Source organism: Garra rufa, chromosome 13 (assembly GCF_049309525.1).
Source record: "Garra rufa chromosome 13, GarRuf1.0, whole genome shotgun sequence".
In the NCBI taxonomy this organism is placed as follows: Eukaryota; Metazoa; Chordata; class Actinopteri; order Cypriniformes; family Cyprinidae; genus Garra; species Garra rufa.
In genome coordinates, this window is record NC_133373.1 from 37,121,728 (window position 1) to 37,136,654 (window position 14,927).

A 14,927-nucleotide genomic window follows, 5' to 3' on the forward strand; every position below is an offset into this window, starting at 1 on the left:
AAGAAAGCTAAAAAAAATATATTAAAAAATGAACAAAATGACAAAAACATAAACGCACAAAACAAAATGACTAAAACATAAAAACTAAAATACAAAAAATAAAATAAAAATACCTAATAAAATGACAAAAGCACAAAACAAAATGATTAAAACAAAAATTTTAATATAAAATAAATACAAGCTAAAAAAAACTAATAAAATGACAAAAGCACAAAACAAAATGACTAAAACTTGAAATCTGAAATAAAAAATAAATGAAAGCTAAAAAGAACAAATAATAAAAAAATAATAAAATGACAAAAGCACATAACAAAATTACTAACTCTAAAACTGTATTAAACATAAATAGAAATATAAAAAGTACACGGCCAACAAAATCACATAACAAAATTACTAACTTTAACTAAAATAAAAAAATAAAAAAAAATAAAACAAATATAAAACAAATACAACAATAAAAGCAAATAACATTACTTAAACTTAAACTTAACTTAACATGAAAACTAAAATATAAAAAATAGTTCTAAATTAACACTGGAATTGACTGGACGGTGTAAAAATGTAATTTTTTATATCACTATTTACCTGCAAGGATGTAGACACATGACAGGAAGTGACGTCATCCACTGAGCTTGTTCTAGCACTGCTATAAGTGGTCGGACACTGAGGTGAGTGGGCGGGGTCTGATCTGCCGTAGAAAGCCGATTGGACGGTGATGGAGGTTCTGGGCGGGCAGCGGACAGTCAGGAATTCTCCGTCACACGCCTGTTCAGTGTAATTCCTCAGAACACGCGACAGATAACCTTCCATAGAAAGAAAAACACACATCAATAAGATCATCCATCCACAGACGTCCACATCTTCTTTGCAAATTCAAAAGAAAATGGTTTGTCTGTCAATCATATGCGTTGCTATGTGGTTGCTAAGGTGTATATTAAACGATTCAATATGAGGGGCAGAAAAAACCAGAGTATGTTTTCACTTTCTGTTTATGCAGCTGCAGGAAAGAAAGTGTTTTATGGTGGCAGGTCAACTCCACAACGGAAAGAGGCGATTCACACACTCGTTTCCGTGCTGAGTGAGTGATGTCAGCCCTGTTTGCCAAAGGAATAATAGAAACCCACACACACAAAGCACTAAACATGACCTCAATATACACACAACCAGTCCAGACCTGCAGGGATCGGACCACCAAAAGCTTAAAAACGTAAGCTATCAAAATGAGAACATACTATACATTTCTACATACACTGCTGTTCAAAAGATTGGGATCGGTATGATTTTTTATGTTTTTCCAAGAAGTCTTTTCTGCTTGTCAATGCTGCATTTATTTGATTAAAAATACAGAAAAAAACGGTAACACTTTACAATAAGGTTCATTAGTTAACATTAATTAACCACATTAGTTAACATGAACTAATAATGAACTGCAGTTATACAGCATTTATTAATCATTTACTAATACATTATTAAAATTTTGTTAACATTAGTTAATGCAGTGTGAACTAACATGAACAAACAATGAACAACTGTATTTCCGTTAACTAATGTTAACAAAGATTATTAAATACAGTAATAAATGTATTGTTCATGGTTAGTTCATGTTAGTTAATACATTAACTAATGTTTAACTAATGAACCTTATTGTAAAGTGTTACCAAAAAAACAGTCATATTGTAAAATATTATTGCAATTTAAAAAAGTGGTTTTGTATTTTAACATACTTTAAAATATAATTTATTACTGTGAAGCAATGCTGAATTTTCAGCATCATTACTCTAGTATTCAGTGTCACATGATCCTTCAGAAATCATTCTAATATGTAGATTTATTATTATGTTGGAAACTTAAAGTTTTCTTGCCATTCTGAGTTTATATCTCATAATTTTTTTTTATTTACAGAAATGTTAAATACAGTATGCTATGGAAGCCTGTTTCCGCCACTAAATAAAAAATAGAAAAGGTAATTGCGACTTTTTATCTCACATTTCTGACTTTTTTCTCAGAACTGTGAGATATAAACGTACAATTGCGAGTTCTAAAATCAGAAATGATAAATATAAAAAGTCAGAATTGTGCGTTATAAACTCACAATTGTGAGAAATATGGTTAAAATTACGAGATATAAACTCACAATTCAAACTTTTTTCTTGCAATTCTCAATTTTAGAACTCGCAATTGTGCGTTATGTGCAATTTTCTCAGAATTGTCAGATAAACTCAATTGCGAGTTATAAAGTCCAGTTCTGAGGAGAAAAAAAGACTGATATGTTCACAGAATTGCAAGTTTATATCTCACAATTCTGACTTTATTTCTCAGATCTGAACAAAAAGATAAAAAAGTTTTTTGTTCAGTGGTGAAAACGGGCTTCCACAATCTGCTCAGAATCACAAACAAAAAATTTGAATTGTCCGAAATATACTCAGAATTTATGAGAAAATAGTCTGAATAATGAGATTTATTTCTGTGATATATAAATTGCAATCCTAACTTTATCATGTGATGTCACAGTGATAAAGTCCAAAAATTCACTGGGTTAATTTCAAACAGAGATGCTAATCATAAATGTCAGCTTAAGAAGAAAAAGTGCTTTGAAAAGCGTAATAAAGTTGCATTGCGTTAAATAAACATGGTCACCTTTGTGTTTAATGTGTCGTAATCAGCCTCAGATAAATGTCACACAAAGCAACTCGAATGCATTCATAACGTTGTGCTCCAGATGAATAAATAATGAAATAATCGTGTAATACAGAAGGCCTGTTCTCCTGCTTCATGAAAGGAATGCTGTACAATCCACTCGGGATTCCTCCGAGAGCTTTAGGCTTTCCGAACACAATCCCTCCTGCTATTGTTCTCGGACAGAAGCCAACATTCCAGCCGCTGATTGACAGCTCCTTTCACCAATCACGGCTCAAATGACAGACAACACCTGCGCACGATCTCCAATCAGAGAGCGGCCTTCAGGCCTGCAATCACATTAATATGAAGCGCATTAAAGCAGCTCAGGTGGAGCTTTACCTGATCGCAATACAATAAACAGAAGACCAGAATAAAACCAGGTCAAAACAGACAGATAGAGAGCCACTGCTGCAGGGAACATGATATCAGTCTGGAAAGAATGAGCTTGAAATAGCATACTTAGTCAATTAAACAGCGTTTATCATCATTGAATACTACAGTTTGAAATGTTTAGCATGGTGCATACTATTGATAAAGTTTATAAAGTATTGCAGTAAGCCATACTCTATAGTATTCCATTCTAAACACTGGAATAGCTAGTATAAATAAAAGTATATAGCTTTTGTTTATCTTTTTAAATTTAGGTTTTAGCAGTTTTTCTTTAGCTTTAATTTATATTTATTTAAGTTTATCTTTAGTATGAATAATTTTAGTACTTTAACATGAACATATTTTATTTCATAAATTTTGTTAAAATTAAATAGTATAGTATAAACAGAATACTGCCCAGTCTTATTTTAGTAGTATTTAGTATTTAGCAGTATTTTTATATTTATAGTTTTCATTTTACATTCCTTTTAGTACTTTTGTCCTTTTTTTTTATTCCTTTTTATATTTCTATTTATTTTTAAGTTATTTCAGTTTATATTTAATAATTTTAGTACTATAGTATTTCAGTATTTTTAGTAATATTTTAATATTTAAAGTAAACTTCTTTCATTTCAGTATTTTTATTTGTATTTTGGTAATTCGAAGTAAATTTATTTATTTAAATTTTATTTTAGTATTTTCAAGTAGTATTTTAGTATTTCGAAAGTAAAATTATTTATTTAACTTATTTTATTTAATTTCAGTATTTTTTGTACTATTTTAGTATTTGAAAATAAATTATTTTATTTCAGTTATTTTATTTCAGTATTTTTAGTAGCATTTTAGTATTTTGAAGTAAACATTTTATTTCACTTATTTTATTATTTTTAGCAGTATTTTAGCATTTCAAAGTAAACTTATTTTATTTCACTTTTTTTATTTCAGTATTTTAATAGTATTTATTTTGAAGTAAACTTATTTTATTTCTTTTATTTTATTTATGCATTTTTCGCTGTATTTTAGTATTTTGAAGTAAACTTATTTTATTTCAGTATTTTTAGTAGTATTTTAGTATTTCGAAGTAAACCTATTTTATTTCGGTATTTTTAGTAGTATTTTAGTATTTCGAAGTGAACTTATTTTATTTCAGTATTTTTAGTAGTATTTTAGTATTTTAAAGTAAACATTTTATTTTAGTAGTATTTTAGTATTTTTAAGTAAACATTTTATTTCACTTATTTTATTTTTGTATTTTTAGTAGTATTTTAGCATTTTAAAGTAAACTTATTTTATTTCACTTATTTTATGTGAGTATTTTTAGCAATATTTTAGTACTTCGAAGTAAACCTATTTTATTTCGGTATTTTTAGTAGTATTTTAGTATTTCGAAGTAAACTTATTTTATTTCGGTATTTTTAGTAGTATTTTAGTATTTCGAAGTGAACTTATTTTATTTCAGTATTTTTAGTAGTATTTTACTATTTTAAAGTAAACATTTTATTTTAGTATTTTAGTAGTATTTTAGTATTTTTAAGTAAACATTTTATTTCACTTATTTTATTTTTGTATTTTTAGTAGTATTTTAGCATTTTAAAGTAAACTTATTTTATTTCACTTATTTTATGTGAGTATTTTTAGCAATATTTTAGTACTTTGAAGTAAACTTATTTTATTTCAGTATTATTAGTAGTATTTATTTCAAAGTGAACTTATTTTATTTCACTTATTTTATTTCATAATTTTTCGTTGTATTTTAGTTTTTCGAAGTAAACTTTTTTATTGCAGTATTTTTAGTAGTATTTTAGTATTTGAAAGTCAACTTATTTTATTTCACATAGTTGCAAAGGCTATTAATCATCAAGTCCAAATTGTTCAAGTTAAAGTTTTTATTTCATCTCATTTCAGCTTTAATTTAGTTATTGCAAATATTTAATAGTCATAACAAAACTGACACTGCCTATTTTTAGAATTGGGTGGCACCCAGTTATTATAATTATTCAGTTGTTGTTCAGCCTTTATAAATAATTGCATTTAATCCATCTTTTGTCAAATAATGAGTCAAGAGGATGTTACAAATCACAGTGGAAATAAATCTAGGTCAAGTTGAGTGCATTGCATTGCTGTAGGATACAGAGTTACACTTTGTATACTGCAAATTTTGGTATGAAAAGCAAGGTACACTCTTAAAAATAAAGGTGCTTTAAAAGGTTCTTCAAGCGATGCCATAGAAGAACCATTTTTGGTTCCACAAAGAACCAATCAGTCAAAGGTTCTTTAAAGAACCATCTCTTTCTTACCTTTTTATAATCTGAAGAACCTTCTTTCGCCACAAAGAAACTTTTGTGAAACAGTAAGGTTCTTCAGATGTTAAAGGTTCTTTATGGAACCATTTAGACAAGAAAGGTTCTACTATGGCATCGTGAAGCACCTTTATTTTTAAGAGTGCAGTGCTAGAGAAAGCCAGTCAGAACAGAGCCTAAAAAGGGGATGAAGCGGAAAAAGTGGAAGTGACATGTCATGTGCTCAGTCATGTGATCTGAGGGGGTAAAAAGGGGGTAATTTACCACCTCCCAGTGCCCTAAAACACAAGAACCGGATGAGAGATGGTCAGTAAGAGAAGACACAAAACAGGCCGTGTGTGTGTTAGATGCGCTGGAGTTTCCCCCTGTTTAAATGATGCCGCGCTGTGATTGGTGGAGAGGGATGACGGCTGAATTCCACACGTCTGCAGAGTAACGTGAAGCAAAACACAATAAACACAGCGACACATGCACACACACGCAGCCTCACACACAATCCAGCAGTCTGTCTGATCGCTGTTCAGTGTTATTTGTGAAAGGTGAGCTGTCTGTCTGTGTGTGTCCTGCATATCTCACTCTCTGAACATTTAACATTCACCAGGAGTGGAAACTACACTCAGAAATTCACCATATACAGTATATAAACAAAGGTTTGACGTCAGTAAGGTTATTTCACCTAGGCTGCATTAATTTGATCAGATCCAGATTTGTAAAATTGTGAAATATTATTACAATTTAAAATAAGTGTATTCTATTTGAATATATTGTAAAATGTAATTTATTCCTGTAATGCAAATGAGAATTTTCAGCATCATTACTCCAGTCTTCAGTGTCACGTGATCCTTCAGAAATCATTCTAATATGCTGCTTTGCTGCTCAAGAAACATTTCTGATCATTATCAACATTGAAAACAGTCCTGCTGCTTAATTTTTTTAATCTCAAAAATATTTCAAATTTTTTGCAAAAATGTCTTTTTGGAAGTCTGATCAAATAATGAGTGATGAAAGAACAGTTCAATTAAAAAGTGCATTTACACTGTTTCTCAAAAGCTTGGGATCAGTAAGATTTTTAATTGTTTTTAAAGATGTCAAGGCTCATCAAGGCTGCATTTATTTGATCAAAAATACTGAAAAAAAATTAATATTGTGAAATATTATTTCAATTTAAAATAACTGTTTTCTATGTGAATATATTATAAAATGCAATCTTTTCCTGCGATACAAAGCTACATTTTCAGCATCATGACTTCAGTCTTCTGTCACATGATCCTTCAGAAATCATTCTGATATGCTGATTATTCTGATTATTATGAATGTTGAAAACAGTTGTGCTGCTTCATTTTTTTAATCTCAAAATAAATTTCATGCAAAAATGTATTTTGAAAGTCTGATCAAATAATGAGTGAAGAAAGAAACATTTGAATTAAAAAGTGCATTTACACTGTTTCTCAAAAGCTTGGGATCAGTAAGATTTTTAATTGTTTTTAAAGATGTCAAGGCTCATCAAGACTGCATTTATTTGAACAAAAATACTGAAAAAAAATGTAATACTGTGAAATATTATTTCCATTTAAAATAACTGTTTTCAGTTTAAATATATATTAAAACGTAATTAATTCCTGTGATACAAAGCTACATTTTCAGCATCATTACTTCAGTCTTCAGTGTCACATGATCCTTCAGAAATCATTCTAAAATGCTGCTTTGCTGCTCAAGAAACATTTCTGATTATTAACAATGTTGAAAACAGTTGTGCTGCGTAATTTTTTTTATCTCAAAAATATTTCAAATTTCATGCAAAAATGTTTTTTGAAAGTCTGATCAAATAATGCGTAATAAAAGAAACATTTGAATTAAAAAGTGCATTTACACTGCTGCTCAAAAGTTTGGGATCAGTAAGATTTCTAATGGTTTTTGAAGATGTTTCTTATGCTCATCAAGGCTGCATTTATTTGATCGAAAATACTGAAAAAACTGTAATATTGTGAAATATTATTTCAATTTAAAATAACTGTTTTCTATGTGAATATATTATAAAATGCAATTTATTCCTGCGATACAAAGCTACATTTTCAGCATCATTACTTCAGTCTTCAGTGTCACATGATCCTTCAGAAATCATTTTAATATTTAGATTCATTATCAATGTTGAAAACAGTTGTGCTGCTTAATATTGTTTTAGAACCTGTGATACTTTTTTCAGGATTCTTTGATCAATAAAAGGTTAAAAAGAACAGCATTTATTTAAAACAGAAAGGTTTTCTAACAACATACACTACTGTCTTAAGAGTTAGGGGTCAGTACATTTTTATTCTTTCTTTTTTTGAAAGCAATTAATACTTTTATTTACCAAGGATGTGTTAAATTAATAAAAAGTGACAGCATAGATTTACATTGTTAGAAAAGATTTATATTTTGAATAAACGCTGTTCTTTTTAACTTGTTATTCATCAACGAACATTGATAACTCTATTAAAAATGTAGTATATAAGAATGATTTCTGAAGGATCATGTGACCCTTAAGAGTGGAGTAACAGCTGATGAAAATTCAGCTTTGCATCACAGGAAGAAATTATATTTTAAAGTAAATTTAAAACAAAATCATTATTTTATATTGTAATAACATTTTTCAATATTACTGTTTTTTTTCAGTATTTTTGAACATATAATTGCAGCCTTGATGAGCATAAGAGACTTGTTTAAAAAGCATTACAAGTCTTACTGATCCCAAACTTTTGAGCAGCAGTGTAAGTGCCAAAGTGGTGCGGCTAATCGTTTTTAATCCTCATAAAGTCTTTAGCTTTGATTCACTGGAGCGGCACTAAAGCGCCTTTACTGCCGCTGGTGATATTTTCGGAAAATTATAGAGCGGAGTTTAACACGAGAGATGAGACATTGAGGAGGAATTCCCTCAAAACCCGAACGCAGCTGTGCGGAGAAGCTCTTTATCCATCAGGAAGCACAAACACACCCTAAACCACACGGCAAACGCTCGCGGGGAAAACACTGTGCAAATAAATGGACAGCGGTCACATCAAAGCTCAAAAGAAGTAGATGATTAAGTTTAAAAACTGTCATTAACCTCGGAATGACCTCATGTGACCTCAGAGAACAGGAAATACACTACAGTGTGTGTGTGTGTGTGTGTGTGTGTGTGTGTGCGGAGAGAGTGTCAACATGGCACTACAATAGAGATTAGTAGCTGCTAATGAATTAAACACTCAGATCAGCTGAAGGGGATTAGATCTGAGCATTTTCAAGGAAAAGTTCACAAAAATAATTTAAAAATTCTGTTGTTATTGATTCACTCTAATATGTGACCCTGGACCACAAAACCAATCTTAAGTAGCACGAGTATATTTGTAGTAATAGCCAAAAATACACTGTATGGGTCAAAATTATCGTTTTTTCTTTTATGCCAAAATCATTTTTCAAGATATTAAGATCATGTTCCTTAAAGATATTTTGTACATTTTCTACTGTAAATATATTCAAACTTAATTTGATTAGTAATGTGCATTGCTAAGAACTTCATTTGGACAACTTTAAAGGTGATTTTCTCCATATTTAGATTTTTCTGCACCCTCAGATTCCAGATTTTCAAATAGTTGTATCTCAGGCCAAATATTGTCCTATCCTAACAAACCAAACACCAATGGAAAGCTTATTTATTCATCTTTCGGTTTATGTACAAATCTCAATTTTGAAAAATTGACACTTATGACTGGTTTTGTGGTCCTGGGTCACATATAAGTAATAGATTAATAGTTGTTGGAATAGTAAATGATGATTTGTATTTTTTGGGTGAAATCAACCTTAAAGGGACAGTTCGCCCATAATATAAATTACTGAATGAAAATTCGGTCATCAGTTATGTTAATTTATGTCTTTTCAAACCTGTAAGACTTTTTTTGTTTAGCCTAACACAAAAATATATTTTGATTCCAGGGTTTCATTGGGAACCAGCACTGTATTTTTACCAACTTTCTTTAAAATATGTTTTTTTTAAAGGGATAGTTCACCCAAAAATGAAAAATGGATGTTTATCTGCTTACCATCCAAGATGTAGGTGACTTTGTTTCTTCAGTAGAACACAAACAAAGATTTTTTACTCAAACTGTTGCAGTCTGTCAGTCATATAATGCCAGTCAATGGGCACCAAATCTTTGACAGTAAAAAAAACATACACAGACAAAACCAAATTAAACGTGCTCAGGCAATGTAGTCGGTGAAAAGTCAACACTCCCGGATGAGTTCGCACAAGGAGACGTAATCTTTTAGTTTGACGTGTCACATGCCAGCTGTTGCGGTGGATCAGAGGTAAATAATGATATAAATACTGTTCAGTTTTTTGCACAGACCGATCGTTTCGTGTCTTAAGACCTCAATGTATCGTCACGAGCCGCAGGGTTTAATTTGGTTTTGTCTGTGTACACTGTAAAAAGTTTTCACCAGATTTAACTTAAAAATCTAAGTTCAACAGCTGCCTTAAGTTTTTAAGTTAAATCAGCTTAAAACTACAAGTCATTTTAACTTAATACAATAAAAGTAGTTTAAATGAAAATTACTGAATGAAAATTTGAAAAATTGACACTTATGACTGGTTTTGTGGTCCTGGGTCACATTTAAGTAATAGATTAATAGTTGTTGGAATAGTAGTTTATTGTTGATTTAACTTAACATTTTAAGGCAGCTGCTAAACTTAAGTTTTTAAGTTGAAACTGGTGAAAACTTTTTACAGTGTATGTTTTTTTTACTGTCAAAGATTTGGTGCCCATCCACTGCCATTATATGACTAATAGACTGCAACGGTTTGAGTTAACAATCTTTGTTTGTGTTCTACTGAAGAAACAAAGTCACCTACATCTTGGACGTTCCATAAAGGACCTTTAACATCTGTAGAACCTTTCTGTTTCGCAAAAGGTTCTTTGTGGCGAAAGAAGGTTCTTCAGATTATAAAAAGGTAAGAAAGAGATGGTTCTTTAAAAGAACGTTTGACTGAATGGTTCATTGTGGAGCCAAAAATGGTTCTTCTATAGTATCGCTGTGAAGAACCTTTTAAAGCACCTTTATTTTTAAGAGTGTATCCTTTAATGAAATGTCTTCTTATGTCTCTAATTCATTGGATTTGATGTTCAGCAGAATAACAAAGACCAGAACGTCCTAAAACAGGTTGTTCCAGTAGTTTTGGTGATACACATGTACCTTTTACACTTGTGAAGTCATAACCGTCATGACTTTTGAACAAACTATTTTTGCAAAGTCATTTTATCATCTGATTGAACTGGTGCTGAAAATTTATGTGTGAAATAAAAAAAAATGTTTTGACGTAGTACAAAGGTTACTACTGTAAATGAACTCATGTTCATTTAAAGTAACTAAAGTTAAACTATAAATGATAAAAAATGAAGTCAAAAATCAGGATATTAAGTAAAGATCATGTTCCATGAAGATATATTTAAGTAAATTTCCTACTGTAAATATATCAAAACTTAATTTTTAATTAGTAATATGCATTGCTAAGAACTTCATTTGGACATTTTTAAAGGCGATTTTCGCAGTATTTAGATTTTTTGCACCCTCAGATTTCAGATTTTCAAATAGTTGTAATAGTAGAGTAAATCTCAGCCAAATATTGTCCTATCCTAACAAACCATACAATAATGGAAAGCTTATTTATTTTAAAAAAAAAATGGACCCTTATGCCTGTTTTGTGGTCCAGGGTCACTTATATCATTATATGTTTCAGGAAGAGCTCTCACAACTGTGCTCAGGTTGGCCAAGATCCTTGCAATCAAAAGTCTCTTATCAAATTCTTCCAAAATCAGATGATCTGAGCTTTATAACCTATTTGCTACACATCAACACTTGTCGTATTCAGTCTTATTTTAATTTCCCCTCAGGGCTTTGAGGTGCTGATATAACACACACACACACACACACACACACACACACACACACACACAGGTTTCCATGTTTTATAAGAACTTTTCATAGGCGTATTTCATAACGCTACCCTTAAAGCTTCCTCTCACACAAAAGTTTCCGCAATTTTAGATTTTCGAAAACTTAACTCTTTATGATTTACAAGCCGTTTTTCTCATTGGGCACAAAAATGTCAACATTTACCAGTATTACTATCCTTGTATCCCCATAATGTAGAGAATACCTGGACCACACACACACACACACACACACACACACACACACACACACACACACAGCGTTCTGCCATAGACATAACAACCCAACCACAGGATCTGCACAGACACAACTCACCTGACGCTCTGTATGTGTGTGTGTGTGTGTGTGTGTGTGTGTGTGTGTGTGAGGTGTTTTGATAAAGTGCTCCTCCACAACATACGGTATGTGTCTGTCTGCGCAAGACAATTATCAAAACTAGACATTTTCATTTTCCAAAGAAAATGTGCGTGGTGCACACCTGAGCAAAACCCACTGCCTAGTGCTGAAAGATTTTGGGTGTTTACCGCCAGCACATTGCTATGAGGTTTCTATATGGTTTCTACACTGGGGTGGTGTTCTAGATGGTTTCTGAGTGACTGCTGACTGGTCAAAGCCACTCTAGAAAGTAGGGATGCACCGAAATAAAAATTCTTGTCCGAAGCCGTTTTTCCCCCTCTATGTATTTTGCCAGTTTTTTTCACCATTGCATAAATTACATAGCCAAAATGTGCTTTTTACAGTTTTATCTTGCTGTTCAAAAAAAAAAAAAAATCAATTACAAAACAGCAATTTAAAAATATTTACTTAACACTAGGGCTGTCCCCGAATAGTCGAAGATTCGATGCATCGATATGCGGAGCCTGATTCGACCACCGATCTCACAGTCGAATCTTCGCGGGTGAAACGAGCATCATACCATTTTGGCAATATGGGGGTGCTCAATGTCTAATTGCACACAGAACTACTGGTTTTGTACGGTTATATTACGTTATATACAGCCTTTGATTATGATAATGCAGTAAAAACAAAAGTGAAAAGAAAGAAGCGTTCAATAAATATTTTTAACGTGTTTGTGAATAAATCTAACCACCCCTGTGACAGATTTAATTTTCACTTGCCCTGATCCATGATGAGATGCGGACCTTCTTGACGGCAGGGATTAGGCGGCGATCACACCGAATGCGTTTTTGCAATTGGAGGCGCCTCTTTTGAATGGTTTTCTGTTGGCAGTGAGCGTTCTGCGCTCTGTTTATGCGCCCCCCGCGCCTCGCGTTTTTGCAGGAGCGCTCTGAGAAAAAATCAACTCTGAGCGGAAAAACGCCCAACGTCATTCGCGTTCTTTTCCACTGTCCAATTAGCCTTTTTCACACTTCCGTGTTTCTGGCTTCCGGATTGGCGCTCGCAGGGTAAAAGTTTTTCCGGTGACAGCAGCAGCTGTACTTAACATGCGTAAGTTCGGGAATCTAAGTCTATTTTTACAAAATAGATACTATGATACTATGATATATACCGGGATTTTACTCTAAAAATAGCAAACATTTTTTCAAAAACTTTGTGTCAGCTTCTGGTCATCACAAAGACTATGTTTATTTAATTATGAATGATAGCACTTATAATACAGTACAGTTTTGAGTTTTGCCGTTCTGTCTGTTTGGTCCTGGCTGTGCATTATGACTCTTCACGTCAGTTTTTTTCGCTATTATTAATGTTGCTATTATTATTAAAGTAATATTGTATTTACTACTTGCTCTCCTTTGCATTATTCATTTTACGGTGTAAATGTACCTTGCATAATGTGCCCAGGGATATACATAATAAAATAACATAATACTAAACAAGACAATTAATGGCTTTATTCCTTTTGGATCTGGATTACGTTGCTGTATTGAGTTTAGGCATCATCCGGACACAGAATCGTTTAATTTAATCTTGGGAAAATGTGCATTTGGATATAAAGGCTGTCAAATGCTGTCATAATTTACCATGATGTAGTGATTCGAGGGAAATGACTGAGTAAATTGAGAAAATAGCTTAAATATACCAGAGATTGAGAACAGAAACTATAGCTGGCGCTATGTTGCGCATATTATATTGAGGAGTCAGCGGTCCTAGTGTGCATATAAATCACAAACAAGTAAAAATGTTGTTTATTTGTTGATTATATAACAACAACTTGAAAAACAGACAAACCAGAAAAGGTAAAATGCATTATTTGAGACAAGAGCATATTAATATAATAGGCGTAGACCTGTAGCGGAACTGACTTTACCCTGCACTGACGTAATTTCCGATTTTTGTGAAAAAGGCTTATCGAATGAATGGAGAGGCGGGCCTTCTGTTGTGATGGCGAAAGTTTACCGTTGCTTAAAAAGTCCGGAGACTGCAAGAAATGGAGGAGAAACCTTTGGTGTCTATCGTGGGTAACCAGGAGCTGTATTATTTAGGGTTTCTGCTAATATGACAGTTTACTTAACAGCAAAAAACTAAGATTTTAGAGCGTTCGCGCTATAATCCTTTGATTTGACTGACAGGACAGCTGTTTCGGTCGTTGCTTAGCAAAAAAGGCAGTGCTGTGCGCCTCACGTTTTTAGAACTAAAAGACGCGTTCTGTGTTTTTATTTAAACCTAAATAAGTTCATCTGTCAGTTGGCAGGCAGTTTTGGTCGCTTTATTAAAAGTTGTTGCTGTGTGCAGTGTGTAAAATAAAATAAAAACTGTTTTACCCTCCTGCTGACTATAGTGTCGTGCCCCTCCCAACCCATTCACACACACACACACACACACACATAGGCCTAGATGATTCGACTATCGGTCGACTATAGAAAGATTCGAAAATTCTGATTCGACTATGAAAATTCATAGTCGGGGACAGCCCTACTTAACACTGAACATTGTTAACATTCTAGTAGACATTATAGAATACCAACAAAGCACAATTTAACTTAAAATGAATAAGTTAGTAAAATAAAATTATTTGGCCATTTTTAAGACTCCCTTCTTGAATCAGGCATGTTTTTTAATGTATAAATAAATGCAGCCTTGCTGAGTAAAGAAAAAGTATGTTATAATAAATGTATTAATAGAAATTTTGTAATGATTGGTATCATTATTTTTGTCTTACTTTTTACAGAACAACAGTAAAATTACAATGCTAACATTTATGAATGTTAACTTTTATTTTGGCGAAGACCTCAGTACTACTTTTTGCTGACAGCAGCAGATTTATGAATGATTCTCATTACGCAGATTTTCCTGGCGCTTTGGACTTTGAACCCTGACTAAGGAGCTTCTGCAGCGCTGTCAGAATAAATACAATTTGTGCGTGTATTAGACAACATAACGTTCTGTAGTTTATTTACTAATGGTTTAAGGCCATTTCGCGATTTCAATCATCATACTGTAATCAGCAACAACCAGCCCTTTCTCTTCTCATGGAAGACATGCGATGCGATACTAAACAGTCTCTTGCTGTTGGTGCTTGTGTTGGTCTTTCTCGGACAGTTTTAAATGCTTCCACACTGCCGACATGTTTGCTGCATTAGTGCTCGCCTCTATTTGATCGCGTCACATCATTGTTTGTTATGAATTATTCGGCTTACTTGGTCGAATAATTTC

At 32.4% G+C, this 14,927-nt stretch overlaps 1 protein-coding gene across 1 annotated transcript in view; it reads right to left on the minus strand.

Moving 5' to 3' along the window:
• eva1aa (eva-1 homolog A, regulator of programmed cell death a) overlaps positions 1–14,927 on the minus strand; it is a 67,825-nt gene that overhangs the window by 45,526 nt on the left and 7,372 nt on the right. Inside the window, exon 2 of the mRNA XM_073816613.1 lies at positions 586–803. Coding sequence (XP_073672714.1) covers positions 586–803 — 218 coding nt within the window. The remainder of the gene's footprint in view (positions 1–585; positions 804–14,927) is intronic.